General features: G+C 52.9%; 1 protein-coding gene across 1 annotated transcript in view; it reads left to right on the forward strand.

Annotated features, from left to right (window-relative positions):
• The first annotated feature begins 16,793 nt into the window (after nucleotides 1-16,793).
• Nucleotides 16,794-27,994, forward strand: part of LOC144767623 (E3 ubiquitin-protein ligase TRIM11-like) — a 178,074-nt gene continuing 166,873 nt past the window's right edge. Inside the window, exon 1 of the mRNA XM_078651028.1 lies at nucleotides 16,794-17,261. Coding sequence (XP_078507154.1) covers nucleotides 16,866-17,261 — 396 coding nt within the window. The 5' untranslated portion in view covers nucleotides 16,794-16,865. The remainder of the gene's footprint in view (nucleotides 17,262-27,994) is intronic.

Here is a 27,994-nt window from a genome sequence, read left to right on the forward strand (position 1 = left end):
TAGTCAGGTTGTAAGAGACTATGTAGAAATTAGAATGATGTTTGCGAAGTTAAGATTAGACCGAAATGAAGAAATTGTTGCAGTAAACCCTGTTGAAAGTAAAATGTTTAGCTGAAAGATGGGATGCATTGATATAATGGAAAATTGTTTAGCCTATGTTCATTCCTCAGAAAGATACCTATCAGACCATGGTGATAGCACGTTGCACTTTTTCGTAAAAATACAAAGCCCTGAAGAGCGGTATAGCTTCGTAAGGCTCGTACTAGGAAAGTGGGTCTCTGCCAGAAGAACTGACGTGACTGTAATAAACAAATGCAATGAATAGGTATCAGATCTCGTACCACGACAATGAATGTAATACCAACAAACACCAAAGAAATCCAGCAAACCCATCATCAATTATTTATATGTTGGTTGTAAACCCCAATGTAACGGATGTTTCCCAGTTGCTTGGAGTTGGGAGAGAAATAGACTTATGTGATTACCTTCCTCTGCCAATTCTCTAAAGACTGTCTTTTCAAACTCATTTAAGGGTACCACTGTCGGAGGAGAGAGAGACCGGATGTGGGAGCACGCGGCCTGACTGCAGATCGTGGAACATCTGCGACATTGGCCAAGGCGAGACCGCAACAGTAAGGAGTCGCAGGACGAGGCACTGTTTCCAACAAAATTAAAGGAAAGGGCTGACCTGATGCCCCTGCTCGATGATCAACATGTGCCGAAAAGTCCCCGCCCTCTGAATTCGGTCATGGGCCCGCCTACCTGAAGTTTTCCGTCCCCCTGGTCTGTTCCCGATCTGGCCCTGCTCCATCCCCTTTTCCTCCGACCTACCCTTAGGACTACTCACACACCCCCTTCTTCCACCTGAACTCTTTGACAATCGACTCGAAAAAGAAAAACTGCGGTTAGATAGAATAGGGTTTTGTTGCAAACTAAAATGAAACTTGGGTGCCCTGTCTAAGGTACCCATGAAAGAATAGTTAGGACACAGGGCGAAAAAGGACATTTTTGACCAGGAAAGCGAGGAAAAGGTCATGCCCTGCAACGCAGGACCTAGAATAGAGCTGGACACATAGCTCCACCGCCGGTGCTCAACAGTGCCAACAGAAGACGACAAAGAATGCTGAGAACTCACTAATGATGGTCCACGACAATAAGACTTCCCCTTCGAACAGTGACACCCCTGATTATCGTTTTTACTACGTCTCATTTCTCTCCCAGCCACCATTGTATTGATTATGCTCCAACCGAATACGAAATGAACTTACATATCTAATAACCTATCAGTTCATATTCCGAATGACTATAAGCATCTATGAAATGTACCCAACGCTCTCACTACAGAATCGTTTTTGTCCGATATTGCATTACTATGACTTTCCTGCAACAAGCTTAACGATAGGCCCGCCTCCTAGGATGAAAGATTTTAAATGTAATGTTTACAGCTCCTTCACCTGGGTTCCTACTTCTTTACTTATGACCGCCACAGTAGACATGGATAGGAAAAAGGCCAGCAAGATGTCTTGGGAATGTTAAAGGGAGGGCTGTGGAAAATTAGTACGGTTTGGTAAACATTATCTGCGCCATCTTGCCTTTTCCCCTGATGCCACACTTTTTGTCGTGCGCACCCGCCATTTTAGGTGCCTCGATCAGAACCACCCTCTGCACGCCACTAACCCCCAGCACAGCTCTCAACCTCGCAGGCATCCCCCCGCACGCTGACAACCCCCCCGCTCTCACATGCCTTGGGTCGTAAACCCCTCTTCAGCGCAGCTCTGCCTCGGAATCCCATCCTGTTCCCAGCGCGACACCTCCCTTCATTCCTTTCATGGTCCCAGGTCCTTTGATACAAACCCCCCCTTTTTCCTGTGTGCCCGTTTGTCTTCCTCGTTCCCAGGCCGCCTCCTGGCCCTGCTGATACTGTTTATTGCCCCCCCCCGTACAGTAGGAAGCTTCCTCCATTAAAGGACCCTCGAATTGATCAAAGCCCCCTCCCTATGAGATCCGATCAACCCCACACATCCCGTGAATCGGCGGAATGTCCAGCTGCGCGATAATCATCACCTGTTGTGACCGGGGTGGGGACTTCAACTGTAAATGTGTGTGGGAATGGGCCTGAAGGGGAGATTCCGAGGATGTCCTTTCATACTTCAAAGCATTGGAAGAATGTGTTACCTGCAATAAAGATCATAAACCTGTGTATAAGAGGCCAGGCCTCAGAGATGCGGTTAGAGCACCTCGTGACGATACTTGCTGTCCGAACTGATGTGTTCTCCTCCGGAGAGAATAAACCCTTGTTTCCTGCCTTCCAGTCTCCAGCGCCTGCCTCTTCATTGATTAATATTTTGTGGGTTAAAGAGGCGACACCGCCGGGCAATACTTAAGGATCTTTGTTTATTGGTTGTCCCTGACCCTTTTTTTACATCGATACTCACACAGGGGGACCACTAACACCTGGCCCCGCTCAGTGTCCAAGGGCCCCGCCAATCGATGCTCATGGAGGGGTCCTGGGGTAAAGAGCAGGGGGGTCTCTTCCTCATCTCCCATCACAGGAACAGTCGGCCCCTCCAATCTATACTCCTGGAGGGGTCCGAAGGTAGGGAGTAAAGATGTCTCTTCAGCGGGAATAGCATATAGTGCCCCAAAATGGGCTTCCAAAACTACAGGTGCTATATTCCGTATGGGTGATGGTCCACCACCCCGCGTCCCAGTGTTAACAATGGCCCAAAATGTCTTGGAATCCTTGCATAGAAGTGCTAATCTTAATTCTTCTGTTCTCCTCCCAGGCTTTCTTTTTCCTGATAATAACCTGTTTATTCCTGAGCCGAGATTGCTTTTTACTAGTTCTATCCTTATCTTTTATTGCGGCTAGCAGGTCTTTTTTTGCTTTCCGACAGGATGCATCATACATGGGATTAGTTTGGACTGGGGTAACCTTCATTCTACCACAAGGGTAGAACACATTGGATAATTTAGCAATCAACTGCTTGTGGATTTTTAAAGTCCTAGTCCAGGATTCTCGGTCAAAATCCTTTTCTCCCATCTTAGCCATTTCTATCAGCTGCGGTAATGCCAGCTGATATATTCCTGCAAGTTTGGTCGAGGAACTCTGAAATTTGGACCAATTAATTTGCCGCCTATTGTTAGATAATAAAAAAGGCGGTTGACCAACATTAGGCTCAGGGGTGGGGTTAGGCATCCCGAAGCTCCCTGGTTTCAGTGTCAGAACCAGGGCATTGTGGTCACTATCGTTCCTCGGGCAGACTCTAAAATCCAAAACCCTGTCCCAGTGTCTAGTTTCAACCATTATATAATCAATAATGGAGTTTTGCCCTATTCTGTTGAAGGTAGATGAGCCCGGTCTATCTGGTTCCACCCTCCCATTACACGCCCGCAAAGACGCTGTAAGGGAAAACTATTTAATTTGGAGAACCAGAGGGGTGCAAGCTCTGAAGTCGGCTATCCGCGGCTTAGGGATACGCCAGTAATGATCCTCATCATCTAATTCACCCATTTCTGAGCTGGCAAGAGGTTCAAACTGGCTATTAAAATCACCTCCAACTAATAGGGCCACTGCTGGGTCAAGGGAAGGAATAAACTGCCTTAATGTGTCAATGGTACCAGATTCTTGCCCACCCTGCATAGGCCTAGAATAGATGTTGAGTAAGGCAACCTGGGTGGAATCAGGGAGTGTTAAAAGGACACATTGAACATCGAGAGAGTTAGTTGGAATGTGGACTGCTTTAGCACCCTAGTGCGTACCCACCCAAATCGACAGCTCGCCCGAGGGTCTCCCCCTACTCCGGGTTGTAGCCAAGATATCAAAAGTGGCGAAACCAGCCCTCGCAATCTCTTCTAACGCCCACATCTCCTGCATCAAGCTGATATCATGATTTTCTATAAAGAGGCCCCACTCAGGCAAAGATAATTTATTTCTCATCCCTGCCAAATTCCAGGACAGGACTTTGATACTACCATCAATTACCCCAATACTGGCTGGGCCTAGATCTTCAACTTGGCAGTGATCACCGGTTATTACCCCACTAGGGCACATTGGCCTCTCAGTCACTTGCCTTCGTTCTATTTCTTCATCCATTGGCTGCTCAACAACAGGGCCAGATGCATCCGCCTGCATCTCTGGCGTTAAAACATCAGAATCTACAGGCCCGTGGTCCCTCCCCATATTCTGTTCCACATTAACTCCAGTTAGCACCCAGCACCCCGCACCCTCTATTTGGCTAATATTCGGGGCACAAAGAGTGTTAGCATCATCATTACTCCCCGCTCTCTCTGCTTGGGGGCCTAATTCGCTAACTGTTAAGGGTAAGGGCCAGTGGGTCTCAGGGCGTCAATCCACTAGGTCTAAAATACTAAACCTGCTGCTTTGGGGAAACAATGAAAGTAAAGGGGTAGTTGATTGTGGGCCCTTCAAATGTATTGCCCCCTCTTGATCTCTAGGTAGTGGTATGTTCTGAGCACCCCACTGCTGCCCACCTCCAACTTGATTGAGACCCCCCCTGAGGAGCAGGATAAAAATAGGATAAATGTAGGGGTAAGATTTGTGTTTTAGACCAGACTGGGACCCCATTGCAGATATACTCCACATCACGGATGTTCCTGATGTTAATTATTACACAATTTCCTGGAATAGTTTTTGGCCTGGTCCCTACCCAGTCAACCCGTCTAGCAAAGATTATTTCAGCCGAGACCTGTGGGGGAAGAGGCTTGTTCAATTAAGCCAATGTATACATTTATTTTTAAGTTTGGTGTACTCCTCATTTTTCCCCTTGCCTAAAGCTGGAACCCCGGCAGTGACGCTGGGGGGAGATCGATACATGGTAGGGCTTTTACGTGCTCATCCTCAGCAATATTTGTACTGGTTTGAAATTGTTGATCCGCGTGCCCTCATGCCCCCACTGATGCCACTCTTCTAGGTAGAGCGTTGCTGTTAACTACATTTCTTTCCCTTACTGGTTGACGGACAACATTGGTGGGGGGATTATAATTTACCACCAACGGTGGTGCAGCAGGTGTATTCTTACTAGTGGGCAAATTATTGGAATTGGCTTCATCATTTCCGAATTGCTGCTCTCTATCACAGGCACCATCACCCCCTATAACTTGCGGATCTACCTGTACCTGGACATGATCAGGCCGTGACTCTAAATGCAGGAGCCTGTTTTCAATCTGGGCGAGTCTGTCATATATGGGGAGACAAGTCCTTGTAAAGATAATTTCCCCAGAATGCAGTTCCCAAGTCTGCCGGGTCCACATCTCTGAAGTTTGTAGTAGCAGTAGCCATATGAATAGGGTGTGCGCTTGTGGCTGGGGTATTTGGAGATCTTATACTTGGTCCCTCACTCTTGTCATTCCTTTTTTTAATCTTCGCTTTTTTATTTGTTAGAGGGGCACCGCTCCGCTTCCTTTTCACCACCGGATCTGCTACCACCTTTGTAGCCTCAATTTTAGAATTCTTTAAAGATCTCTTTTTAGATCTAAGGTTTGGCGGACCTGATTCTTCATGATTGAGGTCAAGTGTACTTGTACTGGCTGGTGCAGTGTTCATGCCGTCTAGTGAGGTGCCAGATCTTCAGTACCTTGTAGTTGTAGATTTCCCCCCTCACTGCTCAATCTTGTTAGGCCTGTACCAGTCCCAGATTGGTGATTTGGGGACACTACATACAATAATGGGCCCAGAGATGAACGTTTATCAAAAGCTGGGTCCAATGACAATCTTTTTTCAGTCAGTTCAATTTCACGAGAAAGGGCAGATGATGCCCTGGTAATAAAACGATCCAACGTCTCACAAGGGAGCCACCAATGTTAGACTTCCTCCCCTTCAGTTCAACATTGGTAGCCATAACAGAGACTACAGAGCAGGTAACTCTCTGGATGGGTGACACTAAGGATACCGGCCAAGCGAAATGCAGCGTTGTAATTTAGATGCACTAACCTTAGATCTGTAAATGTTAGAGGGAGGCCCGTCCCGTCCTCTTCCGGGCTCTAACGGGCTAAAACGGGCCCGCCTTTTGCCCGGGCTTTGCCCGGCATCGCCCGAGCGCGTCCCGCGATGTGGGAACTTCACCGGCCTGGCGCGAAATCGGCGTGTGCGGTGTCCGGCCCCAAGGATACCTGGGGGATGTAGTCCCCCCCCCTCGGCGGCTGCACACTGTGGTCTAGGAAGGCAGCGGCGGTGGGGGGGGGGACCGTTGGCAAGCATCCCCAAGGCTCCGAGGATGTAAGAAAATGGCCCAGTTCTGAAGGCGTCCTGGTAGGTCTTCGTTTGCCCAGAGTTTATGCAGACCAATGTCGTGTTTTGTGCTTATTATGGAATGTCCAGGTTACGGACTCTTACTGCCTGGGAGGTCCCAGTCTGCCAGGTGACAGTTTCCCCGGTTCCTGCTTGCTGCTCTGCTCGGTGGCTCAGCCACAAATACTAAATTAAGCCCTTTTCTCTTATCTGTGTTCCTGTGCCTACTTCCTCTTTGATGTATTAATTCTTGTATAATTCATATCTCAAAAACCCTCCAGTGTTTTTTTTCCCATGTTGGTGTTTAAATGTACAGAACAATGCATTCCAAGGATGATAATAGGAGGAGGGGCCCCAGAGCCCTTCAGGTGTCCCTGGGTCGGGGCTGATAATAGGAGGAGGGGCCCCAGAGTCCTTCAGGTGTCCCTGGGTCGGTGCAGATAATAGGAGGAGGGGCCCCAGAGTCCTTCAGGTGTCCCTGGGTCGGTGCTGATAATAGGAGGAGGGGCCCCAGAGTCCTTCAGGTGTCCCTGGGTCGGTGCAGATAATAGGAGGAGGGGCCCCAGAGCCCTTCAGGTGTCCCCGGGTCGGTGCTGATAATAGGAGGAGGGGCCCCAGAGCCCTTAAGGTGTCCCTGGGTCGGTGCTAATAATAGGAGGAGGGGCCCCAGAGCCCTTTAGGTGTCCCTGGGTCGGAGGAGGGGCCCCAGAGCCCTTAAGGTGTCCCTGGGGGCCCCAGAGCCCTTCAGGTGTCCCTGGGTCGGTGCTGATAATAGGAGGAGGGGCCCCAGAGCCCTTCAGGTGTCCCTGGGTCGGAGCTGATAATAGGAGGAGGGGCCCCAGAACCCTTCAGGTGTCCCCGGGTCGGAGCTGATAATAGGAGGAGGGGCCCCAGAGCCCTTCAGGTGTCCCTGGGTCGGAGCTGATAATAGGAGGAGGGGACCCAGAGCCCTTCAGGTGTCCTCGGGTCGATGCTGATAATAGGATGAGGGGCCCCAGAGCCCTTCAGGTGTCCCTGGGTCGGTGCTGATAATAGGAGGAGGGGCCCCAGAGCCCTTCAGGTGTCCCTGGGTCGGTGCTGATAATAGGAGGAGGGGCCCCAGAGCCCTTCAGGTGTCCCCGGGTCGGTGCTGATAATAGGAGGAGGGGCCCCAGAGCCCTTAAGGTGTCCCTGGGTCGGTGCTAATAATAGGAGGAGGGGCCCCAGAGCCCTTTAGGTGTCCCTGGGTCGGAGGAGGGGCCCCAGAGCCCTTAAGGTGTCCCTGGGGGCCCCAGAGCCCTTCAGGTGTCCCTGGGTCGGTGCTGATAATAGGAGGAGGGGCCCCAGAGCCCTTCAGGTGTCCCTGGGTCGGTGCTGATAATAGGAGGAGGGGCCCCAGAACCTTCAGTTGTCCCTGGGTCGGTGCTGATAATAGGATGAGGAGCCCCAGAGCCCTTCAGGTGTCCCTGGGTCGGGGCTGATAATAGGAGGAGGGGCCCCAGAGCCCTTCAGGTGTCCCTGGGTCGGTGTTGATAATAGGAGGAGGAGCCCCAGAGCCCTTCAGGTGTCCCTGGGTCGGTGCTGATAATAGGAGGAGGGGCCCCAGAGCCCTTCAGGTGTCCCTGGGTCGGAGGAGGGGCCCCAGAACCCTTCAGGTGTCCCTGGGTCGGAGCTGATAACAGTAGGAGGGGACCCAGAGCCCTTCAGGTGTCCCTGGGTCGGAGCTGATAATAGGAGGAGGGGCCCCAGAGCCCTTCAGGTGTCCCCGGGTCGGAGGAGGGGCCCCAGAGCCCTTTAGGTGTCCCTGGGTCGGTGCTAATAATAGGAGGAGGGGCCCCAGAACCCTTCAGGTGTCCCTGGGTCGGTGCTGATAATAGGATGAGGGGCCCCAGAGCCCTTCAGGTGTCCCTGGGTCGGAGCTGATAATAGGATGAGGGGCCCCAGAGCCCTTCAGGTGTCCCTGGGTCGGTGCTGATAATAGGAGGAGGGGCCCCAGAGCCCTTCAGGTGTCCCTGGGTCGGTGCTGATAATAGGATGAGGAGCCCCAGAGCCCTTCAGGTGTCCCCGGGTCGGAGCTGATAATAGGAGGAGGGGCCCCAGAGCCCTTCAGGTGTCCCCGGGTCGGTGCTGATAATAGGAGGAGGGGCCCCAGAGCCCTTCAGGTGTCCCCGGGTCGGTGCTGATAATAGGAGGAGGGGCCCCAGAACCCTTCAGGTGTCCCTGGGTCGGTGCTGATAATAGGAGGAGGGGCCCCAGAACCTTCAGGTGTCCCCGGTTCGGTGCTGATAATAGGAGGAGGGGCCCCAGAACCCTTCAGGTGTCCCTGGGTCGGTGCTGATAATAGGAGGAGGGGCCCCAGAACCCTTCAGGTGTCCCTGGGTCGGTGCTGATAATAGGAGGAGGGGCCCCAGAGCCCTTCAGGTGTCCCTGGGTCGGTGTTGATAATAGGAGGAGGGGCCCCAGAACCTTCAGGTGTCCCTGGGTCGGTGTTGATAATAGGAGGAGGGGCCCAAGAACCCTTCAGGTGTCCCTGGGTCGGTGCTGATAATAGGAGGAGGGGCCCCAGAACCTTCAGGTGTCCCTGGGTCGGTGCTGATAATAGGAGGAGGGGCCCTAGAACCTTCAGGTGTCCCTGGGTCGGTGCTGATAATAGGAGGAGGGGCCCCAGAGTCCTTCAGGCGTCCCTGGGTCGGAGCTGATAATAGGAGGAGGGGCCCCAGAGCCCTTCAGGTGTCCTCGGGTCGGTGCTGATAATAGGATGAGGGGCCCCAGAGCCCTTCAGGTGTCCCTGGGTCGGTGCTAATAATAGGAGGAGGGGCCCCAGAGCCCTTTAGGTGTCCCTGGGTCGGAGGAGGGACCCCAGAGCCCTTCAGGTGTCCCTGGGTCGGTGCTGATAATAGGAGGAGGGGCCCCAGAGCCCTTCAGGTGTCCCCGGGTCGGTGCTGATAATAGGAGGAGGGGCCCCAGAGCCCTTCATGTGTCCCTGGGTCGGGGCTGATAATAGGAGGAGGAGCCCCAGAGCCCTTCAGGTGTCCCTGGGTCGGAGCTGATAATAGGAGGAGGGGCCCCAGAGCCCTTCAGGTGTCCCCGGGTCGGTGCTAATAATAGGAGGAGGGGCCCCAGAGCCCTTCAGGTGTCCCTGGGTCGGTGTTGATAATAGGAGGAGAGGCCCCAGAGCCCTTCAGGTGTCCCTGGGTCAGAGCTGATAATAGGAGGAGGGGCCCCAGCGCCCTTCAGGTGTCCCTGGGTCGGAGCTGATAATAGGAGGAGGGGCCCCAGAGCCCTTCAGGTGTCCCTGGGTCGGAGCTGATAATAGGAGGAGGGGCCCCAGAACCCTTCAGGTGTCCCTGGGGGCCCCAGAGCCCTTCAGGTGTCCCTGGGTCGGAGCTGATAATAGGAGGAGGGGCCCCAGAGCCCTTCAGGTGTCCCTGGGTCGGAGGAGGGGCCCCAGAGCCCTTCAGGTGTCCCTGGGTCGGTGCTGATAATAGGAGGAGGGGCCCCAGAGCCCTTCAGATGTCCCTAGGTTGGAGCTGATAATAGGAGGAGGGGCCCCAGAGCCCTTTAGGTGTCCCTGGGTCGGAGCTGATAATAGGAGGAGGGGCCCCAGAGCCCTTCAGGTGTCCCTGGGTCGGTGTTGATAATAGGAGGAGGGGCCCCAGAACCCTTCAGGTGTCCCCGGGGGCCCCAGAGCCCTTCAGGTGTCCCTGGGTCGGTGCTGATAATAGGAGGAGGGGCCCCAGAACCCTTCAGGTGTCCCTGGGTCGGTGCTGATAATAGGAGGAGGGGCCCCAGAGCCCTTCAGGTGTCCCTGGGTCGGAGCTGATAATAGGAGGAGGGGCCCCAGAGCCCTTCAGGTGTCCCTGGGTCGGTGCTGATAATAGGAGGAGGGGCCCCAGAACCCTTCAGGTGTCCCTGGGTCGGTGCTGATAATAGGAGGAGGGGCCCCAGAGCCCTTCAGGTGTCCCTGGGTCGGAGGAGGGGCCCCAGAGCCCTTCAGGTGTCCCTGGGTCGGAGCTGATAATAGGAGGAGGGGCCCCAGAACCCTTCAGGTGTCCCTGGGTCGGTGCTGATAATAGGAGGAGGGGCCCCAGAACCTTCAGGTGTCCCTGGGTCGGAGGAGGGGCCCCAGAGCCCTTCAGGTGTCCCTGGGTCGGAGCTGATAATAGGAGGAGGGGCCCCAGAACCCTTCAGGTGTCCCTGGGTCGGTGCTGATAATAGGAGGAGGGGCCCCAGAACCTTCAGGTGTCCCTGGGTCGGTGCTGATAATAGGAGGAGGGGCCCCAGAGCCCTTCAGGTGTCCCAGGGTCGGAGGAGGGGCCCCAGAACCCTTCAGGTGTCCCTGGGTCGGTGCTGATAATAGGAGGAGGGGCCCCAGAGCCCTTCAGGTGTCCCTGGGTCGGTGCTGATAATAGGAGGAGGGGCCCCAGAACCCTTCAGGTGTCCCTGGGTCGGTGCTGATAATAGGAGGAGGGGCCCCAGAGCCCTTCAGGTGTCCCCGGGTCGGTGCTGATAATAGGAGGAGGGGCCCCAGAGCCCTTCAGGTGTCCCTGGGTCGGTGCTGATAATAGGAGGAGGGGCCCCAGAGCCCTTCAGGTGTCCCTGGGTCGGAGCTGATAATAGGAGGAGGGGCCCCAGAACCCTTCAGGTGTCCATGGGTCGGTGCCTGGGCGGGGCCCCAGAGCCCTTCAGGTGTCCCTAGGGGCCCCAGACCCTTCAGGTGTCCCTAGGGGCCCCAGAACCCTTCAGGTGTCCCTGGGTCGGTGCTGATAATAGGAGGAGGGGCCCCAGAGCCCTTCAGGTGTCCATGGGTCGGTGCCTGGGCGGGGCAGGGGCCCCAGAACCCTTCAGGTGTCCCTGGGTCGGTGCTGATAATAGGAGGAGGGGCCTCAGAGCCCTTCAGGTGTCCTCGGGTCGGTGCTGATAATAGGATGAGGGGCCCCAGAGCCCTTCAGGTGTCCCTGGGTCGGAGCTGATAATAGGAGGAGGGGCCCCAGAGCCCTTCAGGTGTCCTCGGGTCGAAGCTGATAATAGGAGGAGGGGCCGCAGAACCCTTTAGGTGTCCCTGGGTCGGAGCTGATAATAGGATGAGGGGCCCCAGAGCCCTTCAGGTGTCCCTGGGTCGGTGCTGATAATAGGAGGAGGGGCCCCAGAGCCCTTCAGGTGTCCCTGGGTCGGTGCTGATAATAGGATGAGGAGCCCCAGAGCCCTTCAGGTGTCCCCGGGTCGGAGATGATAATAGGAGGAGGGGCCCCAGAGCCCTTCAGGTGTCCCTGGGTCGGTGCTGATAATAGGAGGAGGGGCCCCAGAGCCCTTCAGGTGTCCCTGGGTCGGTGTTGATAATAGGAGGAGGGGCCCCAGAACCTTCAGGTGTCCCTGGGTCGGTGTTGATAATAGGAGGAGGGGCCCAAGAACCCTTCAGGTGTCCCTGGGTCGGTGCTGATAATAGGAGGAGGGGCCCCAGAACCTTCAGGTGTCCCTGGGTCGGTGCTGATAATAGGAGGAGGGGCCCCAGAACCTTCAGGTGTCCCTGGGTCGGTGCTGATAATAGGAGGAGGGGCCCCAGAGTCCTTCAGGCGTCCCTGGGTCGGAGCTGATAATAGGAGGAGGGGCCCCAGAGCCCTTCAGGTGTCCTCGGGTCGGTGCTGATAATAGGATGAGTGGCCCCAGAGCCCTTCAGGTGTCCCTGGGTCGGTGCTAATAATAGGAGGAGGGGCCCCAGAGCCCTTTAGGTGTCCCTGGGTCGGAGGAGGGACCCCAGAGCCCTTCAGGTGTCCCTGGGTCGGTGCTGATAATAGGAGGAGGGGCCCCAGAGCCCTTCAGGTGTCCCCGGGTCGGTGCTGATAATAGGAGGAGGGGCCCCAGAACCCTTTAGGTGTCCCTGGGTCGGAGCTGATAATAGGATGAGGGGCCCCAGAGCCCTTCAGGTGTCCCTGGGTCGGAGCTGATAATAGGAGGAGGGGCCCCAGAGCCCTTCAGGTGTCCTCGGGTCGAAGCTGATAATAGGAGGAGGGGCCCCAGAACCCTTTAGGTGTCCCTGGGTCGGAGCTGATAATAGGATGAGGGGCCCCAGAGCCCTTCAGGTGTCCCTGGGTCGGTGCTGATAATAGGAGGAGGGGCCCCAGAGCCCTTCAGGTGTCCCTGGGTCGGTGCTGATAATAGGATGAGGAGCCCCAGAGCCCTTCAGGTGTCCCCGGGTCGGAGATGATAATAGGAGGAGGGGCCCCAGAGCCCTTCAGGTGTCCCTGGGTCGGTGCTGATAATAGGAGGAGGGGCCCCAGAGCCCTTCAGGTGTCCCTGGGTCGGTGTTGATAATAGGAGGAGGGGCCCCAGAACCTTCAGGTGTCCCTGGGTCGGTGTTGATAATAGGAGGAGGGGCCCAAGAACCCTTCAGGTGTCCCTGGGTCGGTGCTGATAATAGGAGGAGGGGCCCCAGAACCTTCAGGTGTCCCTGGGTCGGTGCTGATAATAGGAGGAGGGGCCCCAGAACCTTCAGGTGTCCCTGGGTCGGTGCTGATAATAGGAGGAGGGGCCCCAGAGTCCTTCAGGCGTCCCTGGGTCGGAGCTGATAATAGGAGGAGGGGCCCCAGAGCCCTTCAGGTGTCCTCGGGTCGGTGCTGATAATAGGATGAGTGGCCCCAGAGCCCTTCAGGTGTCCCTGGGTCGGTGCTAATAATAGGAGGAGGGGCCCCAGAGCCCTTTAGGTGTCCCTGGGTCGGAGGAGGGACCCCAGAGCCCTTCAGGTGTCCCTGGGTCGGTGCTGATAATAGGAGGAGGGGCCCCAGAGCCCTTCAGGTGTCCCCGGGTCGGTGCTGATAATAGGAGGAGGGGCCCCAGAGCCCTTCATGTGTCCCTGGGTCGGGGCTGATAATAGGAGGAGGGGCCCCAGAGCCCTTCAGGTGTCCCTGGGTCGGAGCTGATAATAGGAGGAGGGGCCCCAGAGCCCTTCAGGTGTCCCCGGGTCGGTGCTAATAATAGGAGGAGGGGCCCCAGAGCCCTTCAGGTGTCCCTGGGTCGGTGTTGATAATAGGAGGAGGGGCCCCAGAGCCCTTCAGGTGTCCCTGGGTCGGAGCTGATAATAGGAGGAGGGGCCCCAGAGCCCTTCAGGTGTCCCTGGGTCGGAGCTGATAATAGGAGGAGGGGCCCCAGAGCCCTCCAGGTGTCCCTGGGTCGGAGGAGGGGCCCCAGAGCCCTTCAGGTGTCCCTGGGTCGGAGCTCATAATAGGAGGAGGGGCCCCAGAACCCTTCAGGTGTCCCTGGGGGCCCCAGAGCCCTTCAGGTGTCCCTGGGTCGGAGCTGATAATAGGAGGAGGGGCCCCAGAGCCCTTCAGGTGTCCCTGGGTCGGAGGAGGGGCCCCAGAGCCCTTCAGGTGTCCCTGGGTCGGTGCTGATAATAGGAGGAGGGGCCCCAGAGCCCTTCAGATGTCCCTGGGTTGGAGCTGATAATAGGAGGAGGGGCCCCAGAGCCCTTTAGGTGTCCCTGGGTCGGAGCTGATAATAGGAGGAGGGGCCCCAGAGCCCTTCAGGTGTCCCTGGGTCGGTGTTGATAATAGGAGGAGGGGCCCCAGAACCCTTCAGGTGTCCCCGGGGGACCGAGAGCCCTTCAGGTGTCCCTGGGTCGGTGCTGATAATAGGAGGAGGGGCCCCAGAACCCTTCAGGTGTCCCTGGGTCGGTGCTGATAATAGGAGGAGGGGCCCCAGAGCCCTTCAGGTGTCCCTGGGTCGGAGCTGATAATAGGAGGAGGGGCCCCAGAGCCCTTCAGGTGTCCCTGGGTCGGTGCTGATAATAGGAGGAGGGGCCCCAGAACCCTTCAGGTGTCCCTGGGTCGGTGCTGATAATAGGAGGAGGGGCCCCAGAGCCCTTCAGGTGTCCCTGGGTCGGAGGAGGGGCCCCAGAGCCCTTCAGGTGTCCCTGGGTCGGAGCTGATAATAGGAGGAGGGGCCCCAGAACCCTTCAGGTGTCCCTGGGTCGGTGCTGATAATAGGAGGAGGGGCCCCAGAACCTTCAGGTGTCCCTGGGTCGGTGCTGATAATAGGAGGAGGGGCCCCAGAGCCCTTCAGGTGTCCCTGGGTCGGAGGAGGGGCCCCAGAACCCTTCAGGTGTCCCTGGGTCGGTGCTGATAATAGGAGGAGGGGCCCCAGAGCCCTTCAGGTGTCCCTGGGTCAGTGCTGATAATAGGAGGAGGGGCCCCAGAACCCTTCAGGTGTCCCTGGGTCGGTGCTGATAATAGGAGGAGGGGCCCCAGAGCCCTTCAGGTGTCCCCGGGTCGGTGCTGATAATAGGAGGAGGAGCCCCAGAGCCCTTCAGGTGTCCCTGGGTCGGTGCTGATAATAGGAGGAGGGGCCCCAGAGCCCTTCAGGTGTCCCTGGGTCGGAGCTGATAATAGGAGGAGGGGCCCCAGAGCCCTTCAGGTGTCCCTGGGTCGGAGCTGATAATAGGAGGAGGGGCCCCAGAACCCTTCAGGTGTCCATGGGTCGGTGCCTGGGCGGGGCCCCAGAGCTCTTCAGGTGTCCCTAGGGGCCCCAGACCCTTCAGGTGTCCCTAGGGGCCCCAGAACCCTTCAGGTGTCCCTGGGTCGGTGCTGATAATAGGAGGAGGGGCCCCAGAGCCCTTCAGGTGTCCATGGGTCGGTGCCTGGGCGGGGCAGGGGCCCCAGAACCCTTCAGGTGTCCCTGGGTCGGTGCTGATAATAGGAGGAGGGGCCCCAGAGCCCTTCAGGTGTCCTCGGGTCGGTGCTGATAATAGGATGAGGGGCCCCAGAGCCCTTCAGGTGTCCCTGGGTCGGAGCTGATAATAGGAGGAGGGGCCCCAGAGCCCTTCAGGTGTCCTCGGGTCGAAGCTGATAATAGGAGGAGGGGCCCCAGAACCCTTTAGGTGTCCCTGGGTCGGAGGAGGGGCCCCAGAGCCCTTAAGGTGTCCCTGGGTCGGTGCTAATAATAGGAGGAGGGGCCCCAGAGCCCTTCAGGTGTCCTTGGGTCGGTGCTGATAATAGGAGGAGGGGCCCCAGAACCTTCAGGTGTCCCTGGGTCGGTGCTGATAATAGGAGGAGGGGCCCCAGAGCCCTTTAGGTGTCCCTGGGTCGGAGGAGGGGCCCCAGAGCCCTTCAGGTGTCCCTGGGTCGGTGCTGATAATAGGAGGAGGGGCCCCAGAACCCTTCAAGTGTCCCTGGGTCGGTGCTGATAATAGGAGGAGGGGCCCCAGAACCCTTCAGGTGTCCCCGGGTCGGTGCTGATAATAGGAGGAGGGGCCCCAGAGCCCTTCAGGTGTCCCTGGGTCGGAGCTGATAATAGGAGTAGGGGCCCCAGAACCCTTCAGGTGTCCCTGGGTCGGTGCTGATAATAGGAGGGGCCCCAGAACTCATCAGGTGTCCCTGGGTCGGTGTTGATAATAGGAGGAGGGGCCCCAGAATCCTTCAGGTGTCCCAGGGTCGGTGTTGATAATAGGAGGAGGGGCCCCAGAGCCCTTCAGGTGTCCCTGGGTCGGTGCTGATAATAGGAGGAGGGGCCCCAGAACCCTTCAAGTGTCCCTGGGTCGGTGCTGATAATAGGAGGAGGGGCCCCAGAGCCCTTCAGGTGTCCCTGGGTCGGAGGAGGGGCCCCAGAGCCCTTAAGGTGTCCCTGGGGGCCCCAGAGCCCTTCAGGTGTCCCCGGTCGGTGCTGATAATAGGAGGAGGGGCCCCAGAGCCCTTCAGGTGTCCCTGGGTCGGAGCTGATAATAGGAGTAGGGGCCCCAGAACCCTTCAGGTGTCCCTGGGTCGGTGCTGATAATAGGAGGGGCCCCAGAACTCATCAGGTGTCCCTGGGTCGGTGTTGATAATAGGAGGAGGGGCCCCAGAACCCTTCAGGTGTCCCTGGGTCGGTGCTGATAATAGGAGGAGGGGCCCCAGAACCTTCAGGTGTCCCTGGGTCGGTGCTGGTAATAGGAGGAGGGGCCCCAGAACCTTCAGGTGTCCCTGGGTCGGTGTTGATAATAGGAGGAGGGGCCCCAGAACCCTTCAGGTGTCCCTGGGTCGGTGCTGATAATAGGAGGAGGGGCCCCAGAACCTTCAGGTGTCCCTGGGTCGGTGCCTGGGCGGGGCAGGGGCCCCAGAGCCTTTCAGGTGTCCCTGGGTCGGTGCCTGGGCGGGGCAGGGGCCCGAGTACCCTTCAGGTGTCCCTGGGTCGGTGCTGATAATAGGAGGAGGGGCCCCAGAACCCTTCAGGTGTCCCTGGGTCGGTGCTGATAATAGGAGGAGGGGCCCCAGAACCTTCAGGTGTCCCTGGGTCGGTGCTGGTAATAGGAGGAGGGGCCCCAGAACCTTCAGGTGTCCCTGGGTCGGTGTTGATAATAGGAGGAGGGGCCCCAGAACCCTTCAGGTGTCCCTGGGTCGGTGCTGATAATAGGAGGAGGGGCCCCAGAACCTTCAGGTGTCCCTGGGTCGGTGCCTGGGCGGGGCAGGGGCCCCAGAGCCTTTCAGGTGTCCCTGGGTCGGTGCCTGGGCGGGGCAGGGGCCCGAGTACCCTTCAGGTGTCCCTGGGTCGGTGGATGGGCGGGGCAGGGACACTCCCAGTCTGGACACACAGACACGAGTCAGACGTGTTCGCAGGAGGACACACCCAGCACGTCAGAAACGAAACTTACCTCCTGGACTTCCCGGCCATGGCGACGGCGGCCCAGCTCCAGGCCCTGAGGGACGAGGCCACCTGCTCCATCTGCCTGGGCCTCTTCCGGGACCCCGTGGCCCTCGAGTGTGGACACAACTTCTGCCGCCCCTGCATCACCCAGTCCAGAGGGGGGCAGCAGGGCTTCCCCTGCCCCGAGTGCAGGGCCGTGGCCCCCTGGAGCCTCCTGCGCCCCAACAGGCAGCTGGGGAATCTCGTGGAGAGGGTGAGAGGCCTCCCGGAGCCGGACAGACACCTGTGCGGGGCCCACGGGGAGCGGCTGCTCATGTTCTGCACCACGGACCGGACCCCCATCTGCGTGGTGTGCGACCGGTCCAGGGAGCACCGGGGCCACGCCGTCGTTCCCGCCCAGGAGGCTGCCGAGGAGCACAGGGTAGGTGAGGGCGCGCTGGGACTCAGCAACACCTGGGCACCTGGAGCCCCTGCTTGAGCTGCGAGGGCCCAGGACTGGAGGTCCTGGGGGGGTGGGGGGGGAGCCCACCCTAGTATAAGGGAAGGTTGAGACAGGGGGTCTTGGAGAGGGAGCCCACCCAAGTACGGGGAAGGGTGGGCCCAAACTACAAGAGCTCACAGATACGTGTAGGGTGTGTATTCAACGCTTTTAGCTTTTCAGCCAGGTGCACCGGAGCTTAACATCCCCCCAGACACGTTTCCTCACACTGCGCTACGCTGTCCCACAAGCCCAAGCGAGCAGACCGGTAGAAGGCGTAATCTGCTTGCCCATCCATTCCTTGGCATCTCTGACAACGCTGTTTGTTGAAATAGGACCAATTCACCCGCATTCCCATTCATTACAGGGCCTCTCGGCCGAGACGGCCTGCATTGGTTTATGGGATGGTTTGGGCAGTCTGCAGGCCTCTTCCTCCCCTGGGCTATATGTTGACGCCACTTGCGCGCGCGCGCGGGGCTTGGGGGTGCCTGTTTGAAGGTGCCTTAAACTTTCAACCTTTGAACTCTCCCTGCGAGAACAACAGCGCCTGATGAAGTGCGGGGACCCTCCCCCCCCCCCCCCCACTTCATTCCATTCCATCCCTCGTCTGTCATTCCTGGGCGTACTTACACTAACTGTCTGCATGCCCATTCACTCCTTGGCCTCTGTGCTAGGAACGCCTGCTTCTGCAGGCAAGAGGCCATTTGCCAGTTCAAGGCTCAACAGAGTCTATCAATAAACATGTGCTTTTAATTTTTGGGGCTCTGTAGAGAAAGGTATTTATGTTGGTGTTTGGAGGGTAGGGTGCTAACTCTGACTGCGGTGACGTCAGAGCCAGGTGTAAGATAAGCGGCATTCGCCTGCCTCAGTCCGTGGCAGTTTTTTTTGTTTTCAGATTTCTGTAGCGCGAACTCGACCCGAAGCTATTGGAGCGGTTTTAAATGAGCACCGGTTACCTTACACAAGGGCACATTCATTTTTAGTAGGCGTGGGAAGTTTCAGTGATTTTCCCAGAATGATAGGAAACTCGAACCTGGTTCCCTATCTCAAAGGTCGGCAGTTCTAGTCCTTAGGCCACATCCTCTCCCTTTTGGCACACACCGGGCCAGATGTACGACCCGTTTGCGCATGTAAAAACCTACAGGGCCATGTACAAAGCCTATTTACTGAGTCGCAATTTATTTGCAACTCGCTAAATAGGTTTTGCAACTCGCTATTAGGAAGGGGCGTTCATTTCCTAATAACGACCGCAAAGCCATGTAGCAATGTTTTGCGACTGCAATTGTGGGCGCAAAATACTCGCAAATTACCACCCTCTTTAAGAGGGTGGAAATGGAGTCGCAAACAGGAAGGGGTCCCCAGGGGACCCTTTCCCCTTAGTGGGAATGTTGGAAAATATTTTTTAAGGGCAGGCAGTGCTCCCAGGGACCACTACCTGCCCCTAACAAGCATTGGAAATGCAATAGGTCTCGCATTTGTTTGAGTTAGAGCCATTGGCATTGTAAATTGTTATGGAGTGCATGTATGTGATCTGAAGTGGAAATATGTGGGTTGGATTGGATTTTTTTGTTGTGTAATTGTGTGGCATGGCATTGTGGAGTGGAATTACGTGGCATAGTGTGCAGTGGAATGACGTGGATAGTAATTATGTTGTATTGAGTGTACTGGATTTATGTGGCATGGGGTGTAATTATGTGGAATGGTATTTTGTGTTGTGGAGTATGATGGGATGTACAACTTTTTTAATGCCCTTCCCTGGGTGATAAGCGCACTATACAAATGATTGAGTTTAATGTTTTTTCCCAAACTCAAATCCACTGATGAACCAGAAAATCTGGACCTCGACAGAAAATCTGTCCTTCAGTGTTATTAAACATGGTGCACTAGTGTAAAAAACGTGATAGGTAGCAAGTCTCAGGCTGACTAGAAATGCACTGTTTGATCCCTTATTAAAGATCAGCGTTTACGGCTGCATAGAAAACAATCAAAACAAGGTATTGCAGTAGTTAACAATAAAGCCTTGAGACTAGCTCCTGCTCTGCACTCGTCAATAAAAGTCACTCATAACCAAAGTCTTAACCAATGTGTTGGCTGATTAAAGTTAATAAATAACCATTGAATAGCAACATACATTTCCGACACATGATAATGTTCCCCATCATACAGCAAGCTGTGCGTCATGCCAGGCATGTGGATTATGCATGGCAGGAAAATAAACAAAATTAGTCATATTGTCGGCTTCTAACGTGCATGTCTCCAGGCATCAGAAACAAACCACAAGACAGATTAAAAAAAATATTTCTTTAATGCTTGTTGCCAGGGCTTTAAGTGGGATGAAAAAATTGGGGGGTCTCTCAAAGGGGCGTGGCCAATGTAATTCGGGGCGTGGCTTTAAAACACTTATGTTCAAAATCGGTGCTTAGCAAAGTGAGCCGCCCAACATGTATTTTGCTGTTTCTGTCATTGCATCCAGATATAAGATACAACAAGTAACATCATACCTACAACAAGTCAGGAGTATTGGCTTTGTCAATGGTTATTAGTTGCATAAGATAAATAAGCAGCAACTATTACGTGTTACATATAATATTGAAAACACTTCCACTTAAAGCCCTGGTGACCCTAACCCAATGTTGCTGCTCCTGAGTTTCAAAAAGAGAAGGGAAATCCAGAGAGAAAATGACTCTCTTTAAGGATTTCCCTTCCCCCACAACGCTCACCTGGTGTGACGTCATATCGTCACTTCTCCACTAGTTGAGAAGTGAGCAGTGTGGGCAGCGCACATCGGTGTGCCTGCTGTCTCGAAACGGGTCTCTATCGGGCTCTGGCACCCTGACACTTTTTTCCAGACTGCAGTAGCAGCTGTCACTGCAGTCCGGGGGAAAAAACGGCCCGCCTGTTCCAGGGCTCAAAACAGAGCCCGATAGAGACCCGTTTCGAGGCCCCCTGAAAAAAACTGCCGGTGCTCAGTCCCCTTGAGACCCGGCCCACTTAAAGCCCTGCTTGTTACGCGTTTCCAGCTTTTGCCGAGATTCCAGAGCTGAGAAATTTTCTAGCAGTAGCTCGGCACAGGGGAGGCAGGGGCGGGTGTAGGCGCCATAGGCTAAAAGGGTAGAGCGGTTGGATGATAAGCGCCAAATGGGAGAGAATGAAGAAGAAAGAAAAATAAGCAAGTCTCCATTTTCATCCACGCTGCGATAATATGAGTAACTGTATTGGTCAACCCGTTTTTTAAAATGCATTTTGCGGCACTGTTGCAACACTGAATTGATACAAGCATCGGCAATTCAAGAATAGGTTGGAAATACACACGTGTTTCTGTCGGGCTACCTTAGCCATGACATACGGACAGCAGCATTTCTCAGCTGTTTAACAATACTGATCCTATGTGAGAGCAGGCATGTCTCGCCCGAGGTGTAATACTGATTAACGATTCACCATGTTGCCAGAAATAAAAGAGAAAAGTCATAAGCAGAGAGAGAGATTACTCCGTAGATGAGCAGCCTCGAGGCTCGGAAGCTATGCAGGGCCCGATTCACAGAACTAACTTAAGACAACATCCTAAACTTACTACTTTTGGTATTCACAGAAGTTAGGATTTTGTCTTAAGTTTGTCTTAAGACAGACTTAAGACAGACTTAAGACAAAATCCTAACTTCTGTGAATACCAAAAGTAGTAAGTGCATTCTGTGAATACCAAAATAGTAGTACGTTTAGGATTTTGTCTTAAGTTAGTTCTGTGAATCTGGCCCAAAGTCAGGAAGGTACAATTAACAGAGGATAGGAAGGACTTTGAAAAGATAGAAAAAAGACTAATGTCAGTATTTGGCCAACAGTGCGCTGGGCTCACACTTACCTGGCCACGTTTTATATGCTTTAATGGACAGTGCGGTTATAGAACAGGTTTGTGCATGGGTGGTTGTGGGACCCAAAAAGAGGCAGCAAGACCACGGAGGACAGCAGCGGCGGCGCAAACGAGGGCAGAGAACAGGAAGACTGACTACAAAGCACCGGCAGGAGAGAAGTGAGTGAACTCGAAAAGTGGTTTGGTATAGAAACATATTTATCCCTTAAAAGGGCTCTTACAAATGTGAATAGTCTGTTAAAAACGAAGGGGCAGATTTACAATTACTGGCGCATCCCTGCATATCGGCAAGGATGCGCCAGTAATTGTGTGCCACGCCTCCGCCACCCATGATGCGCCGCATTTACAATGCGGCGCACCATGGGGCAAAAACGGCACAGATGCGTGACGCATCTGTGCCGTAATAGCGGCGCATTGCTTGAGTTGCGTCGCAAGCGCGACGCAGCTCCAGCAATGATCAGGGGGGGCCTATGTGTACAATGCTGCGTCAATCCTTACACCTGCTTCAAGCACATGCAGGGTTTGGACGCAGCATGGGCCCAAAAGTGACTGAGCGAAATCTTGTAGATTTCGCTCAGCCACTTTTGGGAGGCGTTCCTGCGCCGGAACGCCTCCCCCTGCGATGGTACGCCTCTTCTGGCGCAGGGCTTTACAATGTGATGCATCTGGGAGATGCGTCACATTGTTAATACCCTGCACCATGGTGCTGGGAAATACAGTACAATGGACAAAGCAAGTCAGAACATAAACTTGGTTCTAAAACCTCACAGATCTTCTCACATCGAAAAAAGAGAACTGTCATGTGGTGTAGCATGGGACACAACTGATTACGAAATCTATGGCCCGGTTGAACTCTTGAAATATCCACACCAGTTCAAGGTTTCTTTAAGTGACTTTGTATCACCTAGGACTTTCTCTGATGATTGGGACTTTGAAAATATGAATAATATGATGTCAGATTTAGAAATGTCAGCAAAATTTACAGAACATGATTATTTACAAGGTTCATCAGATTATGAAGAAATGTATTGCTTTAATCATTATGGGCATCACTATTTGCATAAATCTGCTAATCCCAGAAATGTTTTTACTTATAATCAATGGGAGCATTGTCCAACACCGCCAAAAGGCAGTTTGAAAACATTTTATGAGAAATTCCTATACTTCTTAGGGTTTAATAACTCAAATCCAGAAACGTTTTATTTTAAAATTATGAATAAGACAGGAATGAAAAACATGTTGACAAATACTAAACTGATTTATTCTGAAAAATTTTATGAAAAAATGTCTACATTTGGTTTTAAATTTTGGAAAAACAACATTGAGACTAAAACTGTCTGGGGTACAAAAGACTGGCAGGTACAAGGTTTAGAATCATTATTCAGAGTCTGCATGATCCCAGAACAGATAATATTCCTGAATGACACCATTCAACAAACAACCTGTCTTGGTCTAGCCAACATATAAGACTTAAACAAACCGTCTATTCCAAAGCCCATACCTGATAGTAATAGCACTACAGATGTGGAGATAGACGTATCCCATATTTTACACCAAAACAGAACAAATCCTGATTGGAAAAAATGGTTGATCTGGCCCACAGACACAAATAACTGTCAAGATAGATTCCTAAATAAAACACAGGGGTTCAAACAGAATAGGCCAGACCCAAGATATTCCCAGAGACAACATCCAGGGATAATAACAACATACAGTGTAGGAAAACCATGCCTCGAATGGCTACAAAAATATATACTACCTGAAATTAAGCAACACTTGACTTTACTTAAAGAAGGTGCTGACTTGCGAGATTTCTTACTGGGACCTCGCAAACAGCGTCAAAAACATTTCATATACGCTGCTTACAACGAAGCTTGGAAAGTAACGCAAACTGAAACTGCTGAAAAAATACGAGAAATTGATCGTATTAATTTGGAAAAAACACTGTCAGTAGTGGACAATGGGTTAACGACTCTGTCCTCCAGAATTTATTCACTGGACAGCATTGTATCATCTGCTATTGATATAATAGAACAGGATATACTAATGTTACAACATGGCCAGTCCCAATTACGTTCTATTGGACAGTTAGGCTGGACGTTACACAATCTCCGTTCAGGCTACGTGCCATGGCGTCTAATCAACACAACGTCATTATTTTCTATCTCTAATCTTACAGATAAACAAATCTCTTTGGCACAAAAAGGAGCAGACTATACGGTGCTGAGCATTGAAAGACCTGTCATTGAATGGATAATACATGGTACCATTACAATTCCAATAACGACTTTTCACTTTCAATACTGCCATAAGTATATACCAGCGGGCCTGTATGAAAGGTTGGGTAAAGGATACATCAAGTCAACCTGGAATTTACCTTATACACATAGATGTTATAGTGAAGGGGAAAAGGAGGTATTTCTTAGTGGTAACAACTGTAAAAATTCACTAAGCGGTACACTTCTGTGTCAAGGTATTAACTTGCATGGAGCCTGCGAAGGTTCATCAAATAACCTTTCATGTCACCTGCACGGCACCCCTGCTACACAGATAGAGCCTTTTTTAAGACAACTTTCCAACGGCAGTTACGTTATAATAAGTGACCACAGCTGTTGTGGCATGGTGCCAGGAACGGCATATCTCGTGAGCGTTACTTTCAGGGTCACATGCTGTATGCAAGTATTGTATCCAAACAGCAAGCCGGACAAGGAGGCACCATTATGGCCTTCTCTGAATATCTCTTCTATTCAAATTGATACTTTAAGCAGAATAAAATCTATTCTTTTACAAACAACTGTGCCTTTAACCTCGTCTAGAGAAACGTATGATCTGCAAGTTGCAAGGACAGCAGTAGAGAAATATGCATTATTATCGACAAATCGCCCCGTGCATTTTGTAGAAATGTTAAGCCAAATCTTAAACATGTCAGATACCAGTGGCATCGCACATGTATTTAAGACAATTTTTTCGGGACTGCTAGCACCCTTTGAAGCAGTCCTGAGCATCTTCAAAAATTTTGTGCACTCTGTGTTCGGCAGCCTGCCTCTCATCTTGGGACTAGTAGCAGGAATCAAATTTTTGTTCCTTCTGCTCCGATATGGCAAGTCCAGTCACAGACAAAACTCGGGCTACAATGGAAGAAACGATCCTAGCAATGCGATACAGAGAGCGGATTACTAAAGTCCTCCGCTTGGCTCAGCTAAGATATCTGAATACTACCTGGTTTCTTTCATTCAGACCAATCTGGCAAGATTGCATCTTACCTATTCTACGATGCCTGCTCTGCGGAGAAGAATGCATGTTAGACATCTGTCTCACACTTCCATCAGCAGTACCTATGGATATCGATACTTTGCTTGGTTCGGTAACGGCTCATGCAACGTGTTGTCCCCAGCGGCTACCTACTCTGATGACGGCATTCGTTGAGACCTCACCATTACGATTAGGTGGCGGTGAGGTACGAGATGAAAGCAGCACACAGGTATAACCTTCTGGTACCATTGCTGATCTAGATACCGATGACGGCAATGCTTCTCACATAAGCACTATTTCTACTTTTTCGGACTTGGTCCAACTTTCAACCAACTGTTGTAGACTAATTCTTTGCCAGCCTATCTGAGTTAATGTTCTCTCCTAAGAACGAGAATAACTTATGAAAAACGAGCACACAGCATTCCCTGAACTGTGAATTCGGCCTTCAGTTTTGATAAACAGAATTTCTAAAAGACACTGGAACTATTTTTCTCTTCTCCCTGAAAGCGAAATAATTTTTTCCGTTCCAAAAATATTTACCTTTTTGGCACATGATACTCTGCTTAAAGTAGAACTATTCTTAGAAACTCTAGAGACAATATTTTGACTCTAGCACATGTACAGTCTTGTATAAATATGTGATAAAATGGTCTCGACCTTCTCTTCTGTATTAAGAGCCATTTCATAAATGTAAATTTCGTGATTCATTCAGTCAAGATTACAATGCACTAAAAATATATTTTCTGAATGATACCACTGCTTGCAAAACGTACAGTATATTACTCATTTTTTTCGTGTATGTACCATTTCAAATGCATTTTATGTATTTTGGGGTGGGCTGGAAAACACATGCATAGAAATGTTTAGAATTGCTTAGTATTTAGTAATGATGGACATTATACGTGAAGTGGGTCTTGTAGACGAATCTAGGACCCTATTTAATTATTCCCGATTAATGCCCTTATTTGGTTATATCAAATCATATCCTTATAAAGGCATAAGAATCCTACCCATATTAAGTCATAGCCAATGCAGTCCAAATACGGCAAGGCTACTCCCATAGACTCCTAGAAAGTACAACGGGTTCTTAAACAAACCAAGCCTCCAGCAGCCCGGGAATTCCCCCTGCTTCTGTATTGATTTGTCCTAGAACTCCAGGAGTCCTGAAAGAACTGCGAGTTCTTAGTGACGTCTTATGTCCAACCTTACGTCAAACCCGGCACCTTCCAGGTATAAATATACCAGCATCTGCCCTGGCAAAACACACGGTGGTTTGGTCCAGATCGGCTATCTACTTGCCCGACGCCCTGCTGAAACGAGTGCCGAAGGAAGCCGACCCTCCCATTGACGTACTGAGAGAGACTCTGTCTTTTCTCCTGCCGAGAAATCCAGCTCCAGTGTTTCCCTGTCACCCTTGCGGGTTGCTGGGAGATCGAGTCCTGAGAGAGATATACAAGACCTCCTTCATTCTATAACCAAGGTACTGAGCTGATTAGACCCTTAGAGAATTCTTGATTCAGATTCTTGGCAAAAACTATCTTAACTAAAAATACAATTTATTTACTCCTTCCCATGTACTAGGCTTAGGTTAGGTACACCGGGGTAGGCGTATTTTAGAAGCACCAGTTGAGTACGTGTAGTCAACTTTTATCATTGTATGTATGTTATCCGTTTTAAGTATCTTATGGCTTAGAAACCATATAAATGCTTGTACAGTATTATTTCATAATACTCCTTTTACTGTACGCACTTTACTTTATAACAAATATTGGAATTGTGGCAATTCACTTCTCTTGCATGAGAAAGAAGACTGCTCAATAAATAACCACTTTTATTGAAAACGCCCGTCTCTCTATTTCTCTGCACTCCTGGTGAAACTAAGCATGCACGATTGACTAAGTGAAATAGCTATCTATTGTTTCCGCGACTCTGGAGATATCCTCCTTGTGCTAGGGGAGCAAAGTTGTCATGCTTATGCGGTTGTCAGAAACTAATCCCTTCTTGTGAATTCGAGAAAGCTTCTAGTGACTTCCGAGCAAGCTGGCATTCATAATTAAGTCTACATATTCAATAGAGACCTAGTCGACCTCAGTTCTACGTCTAAACTATCGTTTGTTATTCCAATGCGCAGAGCCTATTGGGAATATAGGAACTACACTACAGCAGATTTAATGTGTCTAGTGTAGAAGTGCCACTTCTAGAAGTTGGCATGTCTGTGTAGTAAATGTGAATTGACTGTCTGGCTTGTGATTGGCTGGAGCTGGCTGGTGTGCCTAGCTCCAGGAGTCAGGATGGGTCTGCCCCGGTGGTGAATGGAGTGTTCTGCATGTTGATGGGAGGGAGGAGTGCACCTGGGACCTGAATAGGGCTGGGCCTTCCCTACAAAATGCTGGCTCTGCCCCCTGTGGTGCGACTGATGTCCATAGCCTGTCCTGTGAATGGGGAGAGGGGCTGAGCACAACAAAGTGCTCCTGAACCAGCTGTGTCTGGTTCTCCCCCCTGCCCCTGCAGCCTAAGACAAAGGAAAAATGTGTATAAAAAGGGGCTGTGATCCCAAGCAAGTTGTTCTCTGATCCTGCCTTGAAGGGAGGCCTGCTGCTGCTGCTGGGGTCCAGGAGGAACCGCCACTGGGTGCTACCTCCCTGCTGGAGGGCCCTGTGAGCTGGCCCCTGGGCCAAGCCTTTGCCCCCCTGCCTACTGAAAGACTTCTGGACTTTCGCTGCCAGCGCCTGGGAAGCGCTGGCCTCCCCTTGCTAAATGGCGCTTTTGCACCGCCATAGCGGCGATCCCTACCTTGAGGGATTTCCCAGTGTGAGGATCCCCCTGCCTGTGTGATTTTCGGCGCGGATGCCCACCCCGCTTAATTGCCGTAGTTTGAATCCCTAGCGGTGCCCACCTGCCTGGGACCTTGCCGCTATTCAGATCCCCCTAGCGGGTGCCTACCCCGCCAGGGACTTTTGCTTCTAACTGGGAGCCTAACCCGGATCACCGCCTTGAGGCGCTCCCATGGGCCGCCGCGCTGCCTGCGACGACCTCTGAAGCAGTTACTCGAAACAGGAAGCGGACGGGTGCCCACCCCGCGCTTCTGTGTGGCAACGGTGGGAAGTGCAGTCGGAAGATGGGAGCTCAACCCGCCTCCACCCGACGCGACCAGAGGAAGCCGGCGTATCTCCCCCGGGGCTCTCAAGAGCAAGGGAGAGCCCTGGAGTGCAGCTGGGGAGTGTGGAGGGAGAGTCTGAGGAGCGGGAGCTCTCCTGCGGACCGGACAATGAGGAGCCCCTGCCATAGTAGCCGGTGAGTGCGGGCTCCGTGTAGGGGAAGGGTTGGTGCCTGAGCGAGGCACCGTCGAAGTGTACCTCCAGAGCGGCCCCAGATGTCAGAGGGCCGCTCCTACTACTATTGCTGTATTTGTTGTGTCGAGAGTCCCGTGGGTCCCACAGGCGGGCATTTTGGTCCTAGAGCCCACGAGGGTCCAACGCTGAAGGGGTATTTCAGGTGGTAGAGCAGCCCCGGTTGGCAGCGGGCCGTTCCCACAGTGTGGCAGCATTTTTTTCTGGTA

This window comes from Lissotriton helveticus, chromosome 1_1, assembly GCF_964261635.1.
Source record: "Lissotriton helveticus chromosome 1_1, aLisHel1.1, whole genome shotgun sequence".
NCBI classification, from domain to species: Eukaryota; Metazoa; Chordata; class Amphibia; order Caudata; family Salamandridae; genus Lissotriton; species Lissotriton helveticus.